Genomic DNA, 18,870 nt, shown 5'->3' with positions numbered 1-18,870 from the left:
TTTTCTGTAGACACCGTCTGGGCTGTTATAACAGTTTACAAACGGGATAGAATCCAAAGGCCCGCCTCATGGCGAGCAGGGGCCTTGGGTCTGGGTGCGGCCAGGTGGCTGGGGGCCCCGAGGCCAGCCTGGTGCCGCACCCGCACAGCTCTGCCTCCTGTCCCTTGTCCACGTTCAGAGTGGCCACAGGCCGGTGACCCTGCACAGGACCTGGCAGAGCTGCTGCTCAGACTGTTCTTGTCACGTCAGCCCAGGCCGAGGTGCCCGTTCCTGTCAGCCGAGTGCGGGGGGCCCGGGGGAAAGGCAGGGGTGAAGGGCACAACCAGCAAACGCAGGTGGTGCCGCCTGCACGTTTGACGCTGAGACAGACTGCTTTGTGGGCCGTGTTTGAGCACAGACAGCTCAGAAAGATTGTCTTTCCCCCTCCCCCAGGAAATACGGAACGGTTACATATTAATATGTTTATTTTTACAGCATGTTGTCAGGTAAAAGTGATTTTTCCTTAGGTAACATGTTGACTTGAGGTAAATGGTAAATTCTTTCCATCAACTTGTTATCAACAGTGAAAAACTTTCAGGGTGGATAAGGAGAAGTGAAACTGGAGAGGTGACGACCTGCGAGAATCTTGTATTTTATTTTGAAAATCATGTTATATGCATAATCGAATATTTAAACTGCTATATAAAATCATCCGCGAGACATTAGGGGAGAAGAGCAGTAACTGTGAATTCTAGGTTAATGCAGCACATTGACATGAGTCCAGAAACTCACACAAAGCTGGTGGAGAACTTCATCAAGTGATGCATTTGTACATAGACAACCTAAAAAATAAAAAAATCAATTCAGCACTTCATCTGGTCTAGAGACTTGTGTTTAGAAACTCCAGCTTGTTCGTGGCTCACTGTTTTGATTGTACAGAGTTCCTGATTCCCAGCGGAATAGACTTGAGGCACTGCCGTGCATCTCTGCCCTGAGAGCAGGGAAGGTAAAGGTTGTCAACTTCAGGTTATCTCCTCACAGGGAGAGAGGCGCCACCCAGGCCCCGTCAGAATGTTAGAGTAAACCAGTCAAATCAAACGAGAATGATCAGGGGCCACTTTGTAAGACTCAAGGATAAGTTATTCTAAGTTTGAGAATATTGAAAAGAGGGAAAGTTGAACCTTTTTGCTGAGATGTTAATTGAGCAACTGTTCCTGGAATATGCTAATCGTGACACAGAATGCAAGCCCACATTTGTTGTCCAGACACGTTCCTCTGCTGACAAAGGCAGGTGACGGGTTTTATTCTATTTTAGGTTGATCGAAGAAGAGAAGGAGAACACGGAGCAGCGGGCCGAGGATACTGAGAGCAGGGTGGGCAAGGGGAGCTTAGGCAACCTTCGTTGTTGTAAATCCTCGAGCTCCCTCAACCTGTGTCCCGCCTCCTCGCTCGCCAGCTCCTGCCCGCCCAGCAGTGGGCGCGCCAAGCCCCCAAGGAGGCGGCACAGCTCGGCGCGGAAAGTAGACCAGCGGGACATCAAGACTCTGGTATGTGTCTGCCTCCTCCCTGCCACGTCCCTCCCCCAGCACACTGGCTTTCTTTTTTGTTTGTTTGTTTTTTGTTTTTTCTGTTTTTACCCAGAAGAAACTCAGGTACATTTGCTACGCTTAGAGGTCTAAGATTTTTAAAAACTGCCTAGTCTTGAATCATTCCATACTCGCACAGCAACAAATTAGTCTTGATATTTGGACCACCGGCTTAGCACGTCATCATGAACTCAGCCAGGGCCTGCCTCTGTAACGTTGGGCCCGGCCTGTGCTGGACACAGCAGGTGCAGGGAAGTTTCTGTTGTCACCGAGTAGACAGCCTTGTGAAAGTAACCATAGGCAGCTCTCCTGGCGTGTGAGACCCACGCAGCACATTTTTCATTGGGGAGACCTGGCTGCAGGCTGCAGGCCATGCGGTGGGAACAAAGCCAAGAATCTAAACTGGTCTGCTTGCTGCTGGACCTGGCTGCACGCTCAGGCCAGCTCTGGGTGTGAAACCAGGTTAAAAGCCTGGTGCCCCAGGGCCCCAGGGAAGAAGTTGGGCTTCCTCACTCTTCTGAGTCTAAAAATGGGATGACGACCTAGGGCTTTTGGTGACAGAGTGTGCAGCTCTGAAGCGCATGTTCCTGCTTTCTTCCATGTTTAGCTTAGGTTTCCTGAGCGCATTGCTGTTTACCCTGTGAAATCATGTCTACAACACTCTGCTTTGTAACTGCACTTGTATTATCACTTTTTTTGTTACCACCCATTTCATGTTAGCTGCATTGTTAGTCAGCATATAATTAAATTAACTGTGAATCATTTTAGCAGCATGTGAAGTGATAACTGGTCTATTTTGTGGTCTTTTGACACATTGGTTTTATAATATGCATCACTGGCCAATTAGTTGATAGTGTGTATTCTTTGACGATTTCTCTGTGGTTTCATGCTTGATTTCTTTCCGAGTATTTGTAAAAGAACAGTTCTGTATATTTTTTCTTGTTGCTGGAGTTCTCTGACGGTGTGTCTGCTTTCATCGTTGGTTTTGATTTCCTGTCTCATCCTGTTGTCTGCTTCGTTGTCATCAATCCAGACCCCAGCTTCCCACAACCGCACCCCCCCGAGGCTGTAGTTTACCCATCCATCTCCCCTCCCCCGTCCTCCCACTTGCTCTGGTCATAGCAGTCTGGGGTCCACAGCGTGTGTCCCCTTAGTCGGGTTTCTGCTTTGTCTTCATGTCTCATTAAATGGTGTTTTTCCCCCATAGCACTAAGTTTGAATTATTGTTATCACTGTGCAGTTACAAGCATAATGTAGATGGATGATACACTACAGAACCTGTGTAATTCATAACTGAGATTATGCTTACCTGAAGAAATGATCCTCTTATGTGTAGAATTAATGGACTTTTGACACAACATCCTTTCTGTGTTGGTGCTTGTATTTGAGACTGTAAATCTCATCAGCTTTTGCATGCTTAATGTCTCTACCAGACTCTTTTACAAAGTATCTTCTATGGTTCATAAAATGTGAAGACTCCACCTGCTGTTATGCTAGCTTTCATTCTTACATATTTTCATAGGGTACCTGCTTTAATGAATTTATTTTCAGAAGTTTGAAATCAAATTCTAGGTAACGGTTTTACATTAATGTCCAACAGGTGGTTAGATTTGTTCAGTGTTAAAATAGGTATTACGGCAACTTCCTCGTCAGTTAAATTACTATTTTAAAGTATAACATGTTTTTTTTATTAAGAGAAACTAACTTATAGAGAGGTTTGGCTGAGAACAGACAACTGTTAAGGCCCTTTGTTGTACACAGTGCTGTGCTTTAACAAATCATGATGTTGTAATAGAATTGTATCTTCCTGAGGAATAATGTATAGTGTTTCTCTAGTAAATCTTGAATAGCTTATTTAACTAATGTGGTCCAACAAATTGTTCTGTTTCCAGTTACATGTTCTCTAAATCTACATCTCACTTATATGTTTGCCGTCATTTTTGCTTTACTGTCTTTGCCTATATTGATTCTTGAATTTTTAGCTTCAAAGTCGCAATAAATCTGGTTTCTCTTCATTTCTCTGCATGCATCTATCAGTCTAGTGAGTTAAGGAAGCATCGTCGAAAGGTAAACTATTTAGTAATTTAGCATGCCTTTGTTTCTCTGTGAAGTATTAGAGTCCTTATCGTGTTAGTGAATGAACACTATGTGGTTACGTACTGGTGGATGATTGACATTTTAATAGAAGTAATGAAACTCACCCACCACTTAAAATATGCTGATGATGCAATCAATCCATCCTAAAGGAGATCAATCCTGGGTGTTCATTGGAAGGACTGATTTTGAAGCTGAAACTCCAGTACTTTGGCCACCTCACGCGAAGAGTTGACTCATTGGAAAAGACCCTAATGCTGGGTAGGATTGGGGGCAGGAGGAGAAGGGGACAATAGAGGATGAGATGGCTGGATGGCATCACTGACTCGATGGACATGGGTTTGGGTGGACTCCGGGAGTTAGTGATGGACAGGGAGGCCTGGCGTGCTACAATTCATGGGGTCGCAAAGAGTCAGACACGACTGAGCGACTGAACGGAACGGAACTGAACTGAACTGAACTGAACTGATGGTTCTGTTGGAAATAGGTCATTGGTTGGGACAATTGTAACAGTTTGCCTTTCTCCCACTTGGTTGCCTTCTAATCATCTCATGCTTATTTATAATAGACATAGTATTATTTATTATTTTTAAAATTTTCTTTACTTATTTTTTTGGCCATACTGCACAGCTAATGGGATGTTAGTTCCCCAACCAGGGATCAGACCGGTGTGAAAGTGAAAGTGCCAAGTCCTCACCTCTGGACCACCATGGAATTTCCACGTAGTGTTTTCTTAAAAGAAATGACTGAATCAGAGCCATAGATATTAGATTTGGGGGAAGCCAATTTAATGACGGTGGGTAGCAGTGTGCAGGAGACTCTGTGTGCCAGGCACCGTGTCCAGTGCTTTCTGAGCCCGTCATCTAATCCCGCAGACACCCAGGTGAGGTCCAGGCTGCTGTTATCCCCATTCAGCAGATATGGACACTGAGGCTTAGAGAGGCCGGGCACCGTGCCCAGGCTCGCATACCCAGCGGTGCGGTGCAGACTGGTCTGATCAGAGCCTGGACACTTAACCGTGGTGCCGTCCATCCCGCTTTCCTCCAGAGGCCCTCCTGTCCATCACAGCAACCCTGATGGAGGGAGCCTCAGGAGGGAGCTCGGTGCCTCTCCCCTCGGGTCACTTGGATGAGCCCCTGTTGTTGGAGTCCAGTGGCCCGAGGGCTGGCCTTCCTTGTCCCTCTCCTGCTCCCAGCCCGCTGATGGAGCACTCCTGGGGCCTTCCCACAGGACTTGGGCAGCCGCGCTCCGGTTCAGGCAGCTCAGTGCCCAGGAACCCTTCTGCCGGGCACAGCAGAGTAGCTCCGTCACCCTGAGGTTGGTGACCTGGGTGTGCCGCTTGCCCGCTTTGTGGCCTGCTTTGCCCTCCTGTTAAATGAGGACACGGTACTGCCCATCCGACTCACGTGGGCACCCGTGGGGCGGGCTCCCATCCTGGCGGAGGGTGCCAGGCTGGGGACCCAGAGGCCTTTCTTAGGACAAGGCCCGGGGGAAGGGCCTGGCCGTGGTCCCTGACTTTGAGGCAGGTGTTTGTCTGCATTCAGTCCTAGTCAGCCCAGGTGTGTCACTTCCCTGCTCTGTTCTTTGTTGTTTTCTGATTTTTATAAATGCTTCTTTTAACTTGAATTTGAGATTGATCCCTCTTCAGTTCCATGTGGATAATTTCTAGCTTTTGTAACCTTCTGTTGTCTGAGGGTGGTTGTTAGAGATCAGGGGAGAGTGCACAGTTTATCCAGCTGCTGTTAAACGAGTTCAGCTGTATTTTGCAGTAAGTCACTTTGTTGTCACCAAGCTCCTGTGGAGCTGCAGTGGATCAGTATTCTTTACAGAATCCCATTACAAAGCCACAGGTTAGTTGGTTAAAACGACGCACTCATTGTTTATAAAAATACTTTCCATGCATGCTTCCTAAAACCTCCCCTGGCTGAACCACACGCCCACATGTATAAGTGAGACCTGTCTGGACCCTGAAGGGGTTTATCTGTTCCCCACACTGTTGCCACCACTGTTTCCTGTCCTCAGACCCAGGACCAGCGGAAAAGCTGGGCGTCCAGGAGAGATCTTTTTTTTTTTTTTTTAATTAGCTTATTTTTTAATTGAAGGATAATTGCTTTACAGAATTTTGTTCTTGTCTGTCAAATCGCAGGAAAAATCAGGCATAGGTACACATATATCCCCTCCCTTTTGAACCTCCCTCCCATCTCCCTCCCCTCGAGATTGATAGAAGAGTATCTCTTAGTGAAGACTTCAGTTGAGTTCAGTCGCTCAGTCGTGTCCGAATCTTTGCAACCCCATGAATCGCAGCACGCCAGGCCTCCCTGTCCGTCACCAGCTCCCGGAGTCCACCCAAACCCATGTCCATCGAGTCAGTGATGCCATCCAGCCATCTCATCCTCTGTCGTCCCCTTCTCCTCCTGCCCTCAATCCTTCCCAGCATTAGGGTCTTTTCCAATGAGTCAGCTCTTCGCATGAGGTGGCCAAAGTGTTGGAGTTTCAGCTTCAACATCAGTCCTTCCAATGAACACCCAGGATTGATCCCCTTTAGGATGGACTGTTCGGATCTCCTTGCACTCCAAGGGACTCTCAAGAGTCTTCTCCCACACCACAGTTCAGAGGCATCAGTTCTGTGGCGCTCAGCTTTCTTCACCGTCCGACTCTCACATCCATACACGACCACTGGAAAAACCATAGCCTTGACTAGACGGACTTTTGTTGGCAAAGTAGTGTCTCTGCTTTTAAATATGCCATCTAAGTTGGCCAAAACCTTCCTTCCAAGGCGTAAGCGTCTTTCAGTTTCGTGGCTGCAGTCACCATCAGCAGTGATTTTGGAGCCCCCAAACATAAAGTCTGACACTGTTTCCACAGTTTCCCCATCTATTTCCCATGAGGTGATGGGACCTGATGCCATGATCTTAGTTTTCTGAACGTTGAGCTTTAAGCCAACTTTTTCACTCTCCTCTTTCACTTTCATCAAGAGGCTCTTTAGTTCTTTTCCACTTTCTGCCGTAAGGGTGGTGTCATCTGCATATCTGAGGTTATTGATGTTTCTCCCGGCAGTCTCGATTCCAGCTTGTGTTTCTTCCAGCCCAGCGTCTCTCATGATGTACCCTGCGTCTAAGTTAAATAAGCAGGGTGACAAGGACACACAGCCTTGACGTCCTCCTTTTCCTATTTGGAACCAGTCTGTTGTTCCATGTCCAGTTCTAACTGTTGCTTCCTGACCTGCGTACAGGTTTCCCAAGAGACAGGTCAGATGGTCTGGTATTCCCATCTCTTTCAGAATTTTCCACAGTTGATTGTGATCCACACAGTCAAAGGCTTTGTTTGGCATAGTCCATAAAGCAGAAATCGATGTTTTTCGGGAACTCTCTTGCTTTTTCGATGATCCAGCAGATATTGGCAATTTGATCTCTGGTTCCTCTGCCTTTTCTAAAATCAGCTTGAACATCTGGAAGTTCACGGTTCACCTATCGCTGAAGCCTGGCTTAGAGAATTTTAAGCATTACTTTACTAGCACGTGAGATGAGTGCCATTGTGCGGTAGTTTGAGCATTCTTTGGCATTGCCTTTCTTTGGGATTGGGATGAAAACTGACCATTTCCAGTCCTGTGGCCACCGCTGAGTTTTCCATATTTGCTGGCATATTGAATATAGCACTTTCACAGCATCATCTTTCAGGATTTGAGATAGCTCAGCTGGAATTCCATCAGCTCCACTAGCTTTGTTCGTAGTGATGCTTCCTAAAGTCCGGTGGACTTCACGTTTAGCAGATGATTCTTAAAGAGCAGAATAACTGGGGAAAGCTACTAACGGACGGGGTGCTTGATGTAAATCCCGAGCAAGTAAACATGCCAAGCACCAATGGAAAGGCAAGTCCTCGGTCTCGCTCTCTGTCTGGTTCTCGCCTTACCATCCAGTCTGTGCGGGGCTGTTGGGACCTGTCAGCAATGCACCATGTAGATCTGAGTGGCCGTGAGGGTCGTGTGAGCTCCCAGAGTGCAGAAGAAAGTTTTGACCTCACCGATTGCCCGGAAATGCTGTGTTCCCTCCCTCCCAAAACAAGGCTGTCTGTCTAAGGCTTCCTTTCCCCCTTAGAGATCCTCCGACGGCTCCCCAAGCCACGAGGAAGACCTGGCTAAGGTGATCGAGCTCCAGGAGGTCATCGAGAGGCAGTCAGGGGAGCAGAGCCAGTCGAAGGAGTGCCTGGCAAACCTCTCTGCCTACGTGAGAGAGCCGGAGGAGGACCCGGACACGGCCAGGAAGGAGCTCCTCGCGTCCGAGGAAGCGAACAGACAACCACAGCGGGATGTCCGCGAAGTGAGTGACAGCGGACGTGTCTGTTGTCCTGAGGTGGAATGTGGGTCCCTTGTTCTCCGGCTGATCTGAGCTTTGGGATGGCTGCGTGAGTAGGAGCACAGAGCGCTGGCGAGACCGCGACTGGCGGCCTCCCCGCCTCTGCGTCGAGATCTCTGGGGTAGAAGAGGCCTGGTCCAGGCGGTCCATTGGCAGTGGAGCAACACGAGGGCATCCCTAGCGCTGTGCTCACCCTGGGTGTGGACTCCTCATTTCTACAAGTTCTAGGGTGCCCAGTGTGTTCCTCTTTGAAAAATTCATTCATCCATTCATTCATTTATTGGAGTCTAGTTGCTTTCCTTTTTCTTGGAGAAGGCAATGGTACCCCACTCCAGTACTCTTGCCTGGAAAATCCCATGGATGGAGGAGCCTGGTAGGCTACAGTCCATGGGGTCGCTAAGAGTCGGACACAACTGAGCGACTTCACTTTCACTTTTCCCTTTGATACACTGGAGAAGGAAATGGCAACCCACTCCAGTATTCTTGCCTGGAGAATCCCAGGGACAGGGGAGCCTGGTGGGCTACCGTCTGTGGGGTCGCACAGAGTCGGACACGACCGAAGCGACTTAGCAGTTAGCAGTTGCTTTACACTGCTGTGTCAATGTCTGCTGTACAGCAAAGTGAATCCGTCATATATATATATATATATATATATATATATATATATATATATATATATATATTTATATTTATATTTATATTTATATTTATATATATATATATATATATATATATACGTGTGTGTGTGTGTGTGTCTACATATATCCCTCTTTTTAGATTTCCTACCCATTTACTTCACCACAGAGCCCTGAGTAGACTGCCCTGTGCTGTAGAGTAGGTCCTTACTCGTTGTTGACTTTACGCATAGTCTCAGTAGTGTACATACGTCAACCCCAGTCTCCCAGTTCATCCCCCCCACCTGCCTGTCGAATGTATACCTGATGATGCTGAAATTTCCTTCGGGTTCACTCAGGCGAGTCTGGTGACGTCTGTGGAGCCCGTTCTCTCGGAGAGATGGGAGCCCGCTGTGTGGGCCCTGCTGAGGCAGCTTGCCTGGCCGTCTTCTCTAGTTTTCTGAGGTTCTGCTCCTTGAGGGGATGTGTGACATTGATACCGGCGGTCAGACAGGTCGAGTGGCGTTTGCTCACCCTCAGAGCCTCAGGCCCGTGCTGTGTAACCATGTAGAGTCATGATGTTTCTGGTGGTCGTGTCTGCGGCTGTCATGATTGATGAGAAACTGCCTAACGGTCATTGTGAAAAGAGAAGAGTGCTGAGGGTTCGGGCCTCCTCCTGTGAGCCTCACCTCTCCTTTGTAGGCAGGCAGACAGCGCCCACCCTGCCCCACCCCTCCCCCGTGAGACCGTCTCAGACAGAACCCCTCCGACATGTGCTACAGCAGGTGTCCTTGTTTAGTAGCTTGGTGTGAGTAATTCTCTGTGAGAGCTCAATGTGAGAACTCAAAACAGAATATTTGCACGCTTGTATAACCTTTTCCCACTACTCTTTGGCAACAGGAGGAGATTAGGTGGCAGAGTTCAATATGTAGAGAATTCTGGGAAAAGCGGCCTTGAGACCTTTCACTTTTAATGTCAGGCCTTTGCCCACATTGGTTACTTAGTAGTCGACTACGGAGGGACCTGCAGTGGATTTTGACCTGGCGGACGGGAGTTGCACCAGCAGCAAGTTCTGGTCCTGGTTTGACCCTTTCATACATGTGGTGTAAGTCTGCTTTAGAAGAATTAGGCTTGAGAAGGCTGCTTCCAGTTGTGTTAAACTTTGACTTCTGTTTCCACTCATTACTGTTACTTGAATTCTGAGGAAATTGCATGAGAGTTTTCCGACTTTTACCCGAGGAAACGAGCCTCAGAGGTCCCTGTTGGATCTGTCGAAGGTCCCTCCCTCTTGTGGATCCAGTCCGCCTGTGTGGTGTAGCAGACAGAGGTCGTGACTTCATGCCAGATACCATTCCTCCTGGAATTCATGCAATAACAGGGTAGTTTAGTATACTCTTTGCTGTTTGGGTTGATTATGTTGAAGAGAAGCTTGGGAAACCGAGTGGCCAGACAGAACGTTAATACAGACATATGGGTGCCAATCGTGGCAAATGTGACATTTTAAGTAGGCACGTTTTTGCTCACGTCCGAGGAAACTGCCGTGTCTAGGACTTTAATTTTGAGGACGCTAACTTTATTTTTGAGTTGAAACTTAGGATTTAGTCCAACTTTTTTACGCGTACGTGTATCGGAATGTTCCATGATAATGACTTACCTTTTCTACTCTGCAATGCCCGGTGTAGGCCATGGTCCAGAACACGGACGTGGAGGTGCGAATCACTACCCTTGAGAGATGCTACCTTGCCGCCCAGCGCGAAGCCACCTCTGTGCACGACGACCTCAATGATAAACTTGAAAATGAAATCGCAGATAAGGATTCTATGCATCGACAGGTAACGGCTTTTACTGAACTGTGTCTGACTTTTATGGTGGTGAATTCCTGAGGAAGGAAGGTAAACACCTTTTCATGTGACTCCCACGTTGTAAGGCACCTGCCCCCTCACACTGTGGTCCTGAAATGGTTTTGGAACAAAGCGTTGATAGATTGCTTTATGTCTTCCCATTTTCCTTTTTCTGGCTACGAGTTTCCTTTTAAGGCATGCTTTTTTTTCTTAAAAGAACCAATTTTGATAACTTGTGGCCTACTGTGAGGCCCAGCACAGTACTAATTAGCACCGTTTTGATTGAAATCATCCTGCGAGTAAATGGATACACATACCCATCATTTTATAGTGAGAAGAATTCTCATTGGAAGTTTAAGTACCTTTGTATTTTCGCCTCATTTATGGCATGTATGTTTTCATACATGTCTGTGTTTTGAGCTGCCATGTTCAGTGAGCAGCTAGTTTGGGCCAGACATCGTCAGAACTAGGACTCCAGCAGTGAATTAAAAACCGTGTGCGTTCTTTATCCACTGCCATGTAACAAATCACTGCAAAGCTTAGTGGCTTCCCAGTGAGCAGGTCACAGTCCAGTTTCTGTGCTTTGCAGCAGGTGGGCCTGGTTCAGGGCCTCCTGAGGACGCAAACATGGGAAGGCCCCCCAGGGCTGGATGGCAGGCTTTCAGACTCACCTGGCTGGTGGGGACAGGCCCAGGTCCCTGCCGTGTGGACCTCTTCATGGCCTGGCTTTCCTCGGAACACCCTCTGAGAGCGAGAGTGCGGGGTGTATCCCGGGGCCTTTCACGCCCCGGTCTCGGAAGCCGCACACCTTCAGTTCTGTTTGCGAGAGTGAGCTGCGAAGTCCTGCCTCGCTCAGGGGCTGAGCAGGAGTTGCCCCCTCTGCCTCTTGAAGGGAGGAGGATGGAAGAATTTGTGGATCCATTTTTAAGCCCGCGCAGCCTGTTGACAGTAACGAGCAGGGAAAGGAGACCAGAGTGCCCGAGTTGTCCAAGGAAGGGGGGACGATTGAGTGTGAACAGGGTGGCCAACGAGGTGACACCAGGAGGGTGACCTTGAACAGAGCCCCAGAGGCAGGAAGAGAAGGAGCCACTCGGAGATAGATCAAGGGTCGTGTCAACAAGCTGGGATAACGGAGAGAGAGGGCCACATCAGGGAGGACCCCGGGCTCAGGCCTGAGCAGCTCGAGGCCGGAGCCTGTTTCCTGAAGTGAGGAGGGCACTGGGGTGGGGAGCTAAGAGCCGGCCTCAGCCCTGTTCAAGTGGACGAGCCCGTCAGCAGCTGAGTGTTCCGGCCTGGATCCGGGAGAGGACTCAGGGTCGTGGGCATACAGATGGCATTTAAAGGCACGAGCATGGTAAAGTCACCAGGCATGTGCTGGTGGAGAGAGATGGGGTGCAAGAGTAGAGCCGTGGGGTGCCCCACATTCCAAGGTTGAGAAGGGGCGCGAGGGACTGAGGAATAACCCCAGAGAGGGAGGGGCCTGGAGCCCAGGGAGAGACATGCTGCGGGGGCAAGGAGGGGAGGGGGCTTGATAACATGGGTTCCTTGGCGCCCCCGGGGAACTGCCCTGCGGGGTGGGGCACACCACCTGCTTGCAGAGAGCTGGAGACCGGGTGGGACAGGGGACAGTAGAGGCCGCTCCCAGGGAGCTTTCAGAGACCTGCAGTGGGTGCTGCAGGGAGCCCTGGAGGAGGAATCTGCTGGTTCCCATTGTGCGATTTTAAGGTGAGAAAAGGGAGAGGATGTGCTGACCGGGCTGATGGGGGTGAACCCATAGGCAGCTGGTTCGCTGGAGCGGAGCAGGAATGATGGCAGGAGGTGCTGGAGCCAGCGAAGGGGGTGGCCCAGCCCTGGGGAGGGATTGTGACGAAGACAGAGGGTGAGGGCACAGGCAACGGGGGACAGGGAGCCGGCAAACCAGCCCCTCAAGGCTGCCCCTTGGTTGCTTTGAGGTCATGTCTGGGAAAAGAAGGCAGGACCTGGGTTGAGAGTGGGGCAGGGGGGAGATTTGCAGAGAGAAGGGTGTGAGGTGTGAGAGTGGAAGAGCAGGATGGGGCCCAGCAGGCACTCTCCCGGGCATCTCTGATGACAGAGCCACCCCTGGGGTGTGAGGGGCCGTCCCCCAGAACAGCCCGAGTGCCTGTGCCCGGAGAGGAGAGCCGCGGGGGGCTGGCCTTCCGGTCCCCTGGCTGCCCCTGCTCGCTCCTGTCTGAGGTGTTCAGACCAGCCTGGAAAACGGAGGGCTGGGAACCTGTGAGGACTGTACTCCTCGGTGAACTAGTACAAGTGATGACGGCTGAGGTGGACCCAGCTGCTGCGGAGCTGAAGGATTTTTTTTTTCTTTTCCTTCCGCCTGGCTGAAGGAAGCATGGATGTATTTTTTTTTAATTTTCGGTTTTTGTCTCTGACTCCATCAGCCCACCCTTATGAAAAACCTCATAGGATTGCCTTCCGTCCACGCTAAGACCTGAATGTCACCAGGCCATCTAGGAACTGGATTCTCCTCCTGCCCGTTTCTTCAGTACTGCTCGCTTAAGAGATGGCAGTGTCTCATAAGCATGGCCCATTTATCCAAAGTCAGGGCTCCCATGTAAAATCGTGGTCACTGACGAGACGTGGTCCTCTCGTGCCCAGGTGCAGACCCCGAAGAAACAGGACTGCGAGCGCGCCAAGGAAGCCAGCGTGCCGGCCAGCGTGGCCCAGGCGTTCGAGAGTGACGTGGACGTGTCTGACGGCGAGGACGACAGGGCCACCCTCTGCAGCTCGGCCGCTCTGCTGTCGCCCAGAGGGCAGGACGATGCCGAGACTCTGACTGCGATGCTTCAGGAGCAGCTGGACGGCATCAACGAAGAGATCCGGTGGGTGCGCCCGAGCCCAGCTTCCTGGAAACTTGGTTTCTCTGAGGAGCTGTTCTCCTTAGACAAGTCTTGAGTGTTCCCTAGTAAGAAAACTGACTTCAGGTCTGCTTCAAGAATTTTCAGTTCCGAGATGGCCCTTGATTATAGAGCTCAGTCAGCCAGGGCGTTCGGTCCACAGTGTGTTGTCAGCACTCTGTGGGGAGGCGCTGTGGGGTGTTCCCCTCTCAGCTCTGAGCCCCAAGGTGGGTGAGGTGCCAAGGCAGTGTCCCCCTGTGGCCCGTGCACCCTCCGGCACTGAGGGTTCGCCCTCGTGTGTCCTTCGGAGCCGCCCACGTTCTGGTGAAAAGCCACCTAGAACAGAAAAGCTGGGGTTTTGGGGTTGGCAAATTCCCACTCAGATCTGCATTTTCCTTTTAAAGTTAATACAGTGTGAAGATTGGCTTGTTGTAAGTAAGACAGTGGTCCAAGGACATGTGTTTGAGTTTTTCTCATCTCATCAGTATATTGAAGATGTTTTCCTTAGACACCGTCTTGGCAGTTATAACAATTTACAAAACGGGCTAGAATCCAAAGGCCGGCCTCGTGGTGAACAGGGGGCCTTGGGTCTGGGTGCAGCCGGGTGGCTGGGGGCCCCGAGATCTGCCTGGTACCACACCCGCACAGCCATGCCTCCTGTCCCGAGTCCACGTTCAGAGTTGGTCGCAGGCCGGTGACCCTGCACAGGACCTGGCAGAGCCGCTGCTCAGATTGTTCTTGTCACGTCAGCCCAGGCCGAGGTGCCCGTTCCTGTCGGCCGAGCACGGGGGGCCCGGGGGAAAGGCGGGGGTGACGGCCAACCAGCAAACGCAGGTGGTGCCGCCTGCACTTCTGACGCCGTAGACAGACTGCTCTGTGGGCCGGCTTTGAGCACAGACAGCTCAGAAAGATTGTCTTTCCCCGTCCCCGCAGGTAATCTGGAACGGTTATATATTAATATTTTTATTTTTACAGCACGTTGTCAGGTAAAGGTGATTTTTCCTTATGCCACAAGTTAACTTGATGTAAATGGCAAATGCTGTCCATCAACTTGTTATCAACGGTGAAAAACTTCCAGTATGTATAAGCAGAAGTGAAACTGGAGAGGTTACGACCTGTAAGAATCTTGTAGTTAAATTTGAAAATCATTTTATTTGCATAATCGAGTATTTAAACTGCTGTATAAAATCATCCACCACACATTAGGGGAGAAAAGCAGTAACCATGAATTACAGGTTAATGCAGCACATTGACATGAATCCAGAAACTCACACAAAGCTGGTGGAGAACTGCATCAAGTGATGCGTTTGTATGTATAGAACCTTAAAAAAAAAAAATCAACTCAGCACTTCATCTGGTCTGGAGACTTGTGTTTAGAAACTCCAGCTTGTTCGTGAATTGCTGTTTGATTATACAGAGTTCCCGATTCCCAGTGGAAAAGACTTGAGGCACTGCCGTGCATCTCTGCCCTGAGAGCGGGGAAGGTGAAGGTTGTCAACTTCAGGTTATCTCCTCACAGGGAGAGAGGCGCCACCCAGGCCCCGTCAGAATGTTAGAGTAAATCAGTCAAATCAAACGTGAACGATCAGGGGCCACTTTGTAAGACTCAATGATAATTATTCTAAGTTTGAGACTGTTGAAAAGAGGGAAAGTCCTACCTTTTTGCTGAGATGTTAGTTGAGCAACTGTTCCTGGAATTTGCTAATCGTGACACAGAATGCAAGCCCACATTTGTTGTCCAGACACGTTCCTCTGCTGACAAAGGCAGGTGAAGAGTTTTATTCTATTTTAGGTTGATCCAAGAAGAGAAGGAGAACACGGAGCAGCGGGTCGAGGAGATTGAGAGCAGAGTGTGCAGGGGGAGCTTAGGCAACCTTCGTCGTCGTGAATCTGTGAGCTCCCTCAACCTGTGTCCCACCTCCTCGCTTGCCGACTCCTGCCTGCCCAGCAGTGGGCGCTCCAAGCCCCAAAGGAGGCTGCACAGCCCGGAGCAAGAGGTAGACAAGCTGGACATCAAGACTCTGGCCTCCCTGCTGCGTCCCTCCCCCAGCACACTGGTTTTGTGTTTTATTTGTTTCTTTTTTGTTTTTTTCTCTTTTTACCCAGAATAAAATCAGATATACATTTGCTACGCTCAGAGGTGTAAGATTTTTAAAACTGGCTAGTCTTTAATCATTCCGTAATCACACAGCGACAAGTGAGTCTTGATGTTTGGACCGCCGGCTTAGCCACATCATCATGAACTCAGCCAGAGCCTGCCTCTGTAACGTTGGGCCTGGCCTGTGCTGGGCACAGCAGCTGCAGGGAAGTTTTCTGTTCTCAGGGAGCAGACAGCTTCGTGAAAGTAACCATAGGCAGGTCTCATGGTGTGTGAAAACCGTGCAGCACGTTTTCCATTGGGGATGCCTGGCTGCAGGGTGCAGGGCATGCGGTGGGAACAAAACCAAGAAGCTAAACTGGTCTGCTTGCTGCTGGACCTGGCCGCACGCTCAGGCCAGCTCTGCGTGTGAAACCAGGTTAAAAGCCCAGGGCCCCAGGGAAGAAGTTGGGCTTCCTCGCTCTTCCGAGTCTAAAAATGGGATGACGACCTAGGGCTTTTGGTGACAGAGTGTGCGGCTCTAAAGCACATGTTCCAGCTTTCTTGCGTGTTTAGCTTAGGTTTTGTGAGTGCATTGCTGTTTACCCCATGAAATCATGTCTGCAACACTCTGCTTTGTAACTGCACTTGTACTATCACTATTTTTTGTTACCACCCATTTCATTGTAGCTGCATTGTTAGTTAGCATATAATTAAATTATCGGTGAATCATTTTAGCTGCAGATGAAGTGGTAACTAGTCCATTTTGTGGTCTCTTGACACACTGTTTTTATAATTTGCATCACTGGCTAATTAGTTGGTATTTAAAATTCTTTGAAATTTCTCTGTGGTTTCATGCTTGATTTCTTTCCGAGTATTTGTAAAAGAACAGTTCTGTATATTTTTTCCTTGTTGTTGGAGCTCTCTGACGGTGTGTCTGCTTTCATCATTGGTTTTGATTTCCTGTCTCATACTGTTGTCTGCTTAGTCGTCGTCAGTCCAGACCCCAGCCTCCCATCCCCCCACCCGGAGGCTGTAGTTTACCCATCCGTCTCCCCTCCCTCGCCCTCCCACTTGCTCTGGTCATAGCAGTGCTGTGGTCCACAGCGTGTGTCCCTTTTCGTCGGGTTTGTGCTTTGTCGTCATGTCTCATTAAATGATGTTCTTCTCCCACAGCAGGAAGTTTGAATTATTGTATCACTATGCAGTTACAAGCAGAATGTAGATGGATAGTACACTACGTAGCATGTGTGATTCATAAATGAGATTATGCTTACATAAAGAAATGATCCTCTAAGTGTAGAATTAATGGACTTTTGACACAATATCCTTTCTGTGTTGGTGCTTGTACTTAAGACTGTAAATCTCATCAGCTTTTGCACGGTTAATGTCTCTACTAGACTCTCTTAAAATGTATCTTCTATGGTTCATAAAATGTAAAGACTCCACCTGCTATTATTCTAGCTTTCATTCTTATATATTTTCACAGGGTACCTGCTTTAATGAATTTATTTTGAGAAGTTTGAAATCAGATTCTACGTAAAGATATTACATTAACGTCCAATAGGTGGTTAGATTTGTTCAGTGTTAAAAAAGGTATTATGGTAACTTCCTCATCTGTTAAATTACTATTTTGAAGTATAACATGTTATTTATTAAGAGAAACTAAGTTATAGGGAAGTTTGGCTGAGAATAGAAAACTCAGGCCCTTTGTTAAGGCCCTTCGTTGTACAGAATGCTGTGCTTTAACAAATCATGATGTTGGAATAGAATTGTATCTTGCTGAGGAATAATGTATAGTGTTTCTCTAGTAAATCCTGAATAGCTTATTTAACTTCTGTGGTCCAAGAAAATGTTCTGTTTCCAGTTACATGTTCTCTAAATCTTCATCTCACTTATATGTTTGCTGTCATTTTTGCTTTACTGTCTTTGCCTATACGGATTCTTGGATTTTTAGCTTCAAAGTCGCAATAAATCTGGTTTCTCTTCATTTCTTTGCATGCATCTATCAGCCTAGTGATTTAAGGAAGCATCGTCGAAAGGTAAACTATTTAGTAATTTAGCATGCCTTTGTTTCTCGATGAAGTATTAAAGAGTCTTTATCGTTTTACATGAATGAACGCTATGTGGTTATGTACTGGTGAATACTTGACATTTTAATGGAAGTGATGAAACTCACCCACCACTTAAAATATGCTGATGATTTTGTTGCAAATGGGTCATTCCTTGGGGAAATTGTAACAGTTTGCCTTTCTCCCACTTGTTTGCCTTCTAATCATCTCATGCTTATTTATAATGGACGTAGTATTATTTATTATTTTTAAAATTTTATTTACTTATTTATTTTGGCCATGCTGCACAGCTTACGGGATCTTAGTTTCCCAACCAGGGATCAGACTTGTGTCCGGGCAGTGAAAGTGCCTCTGGACCTAACCTCTGGACCACCATGGAATTTCCACTTAGTGGTTTTTTAAAAGAAATGACCGAATCAGAACCATAGATGTTAGAATTGGGGGAAACCAATTTAATGACGGTGGGTAGCAGTGTGCAGGAGACTCTTGTGCACCAGGCACCCCGAAGAGTGCTTTCCGAGCCTGTCATCTAATCCCACAGACACCCAGGTGAGGTCCAGGCTGCTGTTATCCCCATTCAGCAGACATGGACACTGAGGCTTAGAGAGGCTGGGCACCATGCCCAGGCTTGCACACCCAGCAGTGCGGTGGGGACTGGTCTGATCAGAGCCTGGACACTTAGCTGTGGTGCCGTCCAGCCCGCTTTCCTCCAGAGGCTCTCGTGTCCATCATGGCATCCCTGATGGAGGGAGCATCAGGAGGGAGCTCGGTGCCTCTCCGCTCGGGTCACTTGGATGAGCCCCTGTTGTTGGAGTCCAGTGCCCCGAGGGCTGGCCTTCCTTGTCCCTCTCTCGCTTCCAGCCTGCTAATCGAGCACTCCTGGGGCTTTCCGCAGGACTCGGGCAGCCGCGCTCCAGTTCAGGCAGCGCAGTGCCCAGGAACCCTTCTGCCGGGCACAGCAGAGCAGCACCGTCACCCTGGGGTTTGTGACCTGGGTGTACGGCTCGCCCGTTTTGTGGCCTGCTTTGCCCTCTTGTTAAGTGAGGACACGGTACTGCCCGTCCTAGTCACGTGGGCACCCGTGGGGCGGGCTCCCATCCTGGGGGAGGGCGGCCAGGCTGGGGACCCAGAGGCCTGCCTTAGGAGGAGGCCCGGGGGAAGGGCCTGGCCGTGGTCCCTGACTTTGAGGCAGGTGTTTTTCTCCATGGAGTCTATAGTCAACCCAGGGGTGTCACTTCCTTGGTCTGTTCTTTGTTGTTTTCTGATTTTTATAAATGCTTCTTTTAACTTGAATTTGAGATTGATCCCTGTTCAGTTCCATGTGGATAATTTCTAGCCTTTTAGCCTTCTGTTGTCTGAGGGTGGTTGTTAGAGATCAGGGG

The 18,870-nt window shown here is 48.9% G+C and overlaps 1 protein-coding gene across 3 annotated transcripts in view; it reads left to right on the top strand.

The window, feature by feature from the left end:
• The window catches only part of LOC145505864 (uncharacterized), a 92,029-nt gene extending 76,563 nt beyond the window's left edge, over positions 1-15,466 (top strand). For 2 of the 3 annotated variants that reach the window (XM_081488998.1, XM_081488990.1), the window contains 5 exons: positions 1,295-1,526; positions 7,754-7,975; positions 10,308-10,457; positions 13,101-13,324; positions 15,132-15,466. In XM_081488998.1, coding sequence (XP_081345124.1) covers positions 1,295-1,526; positions 7,754-7,975; positions 10,308-10,457; positions 13,101-13,324; positions 15,132-15,450 — 1,147 coding nt within the window. In that variant the 3' untranslated portion in view covers positions 15,451-15,466. The remainder of the gene's footprint in view (positions 1-1,294; positions 1,527-7,753; positions 7,976-10,307; positions 10,458-13,100; positions 13,325-15,131) is intronic. The other variant, XM_081489009.1, reaches the window with a different exon arrangement.
• Positions 15,467-18,870: the final 3,404 nt, after the last annotated feature.

Source organism: Giraffa tippelskirchi, chromosome 1, assembly GCF_054371585.1.
Source record: "Giraffa tippelskirchi isolate mGirTip1 chromosome 1, T2T-mGirTip1v1.2.pri, whole genome shotgun sequence".
NCBI lineage: Eukaryota > Metazoa > Chordata > Mammalia > Artiodactyla > Giraffidae > Giraffa > Giraffa tippelskirchi.
The sequence above is the reverse complement of the archived record's forward strand: the minus strand, read 5'-3'. Positions and strand labels throughout refer to the sequence as shown.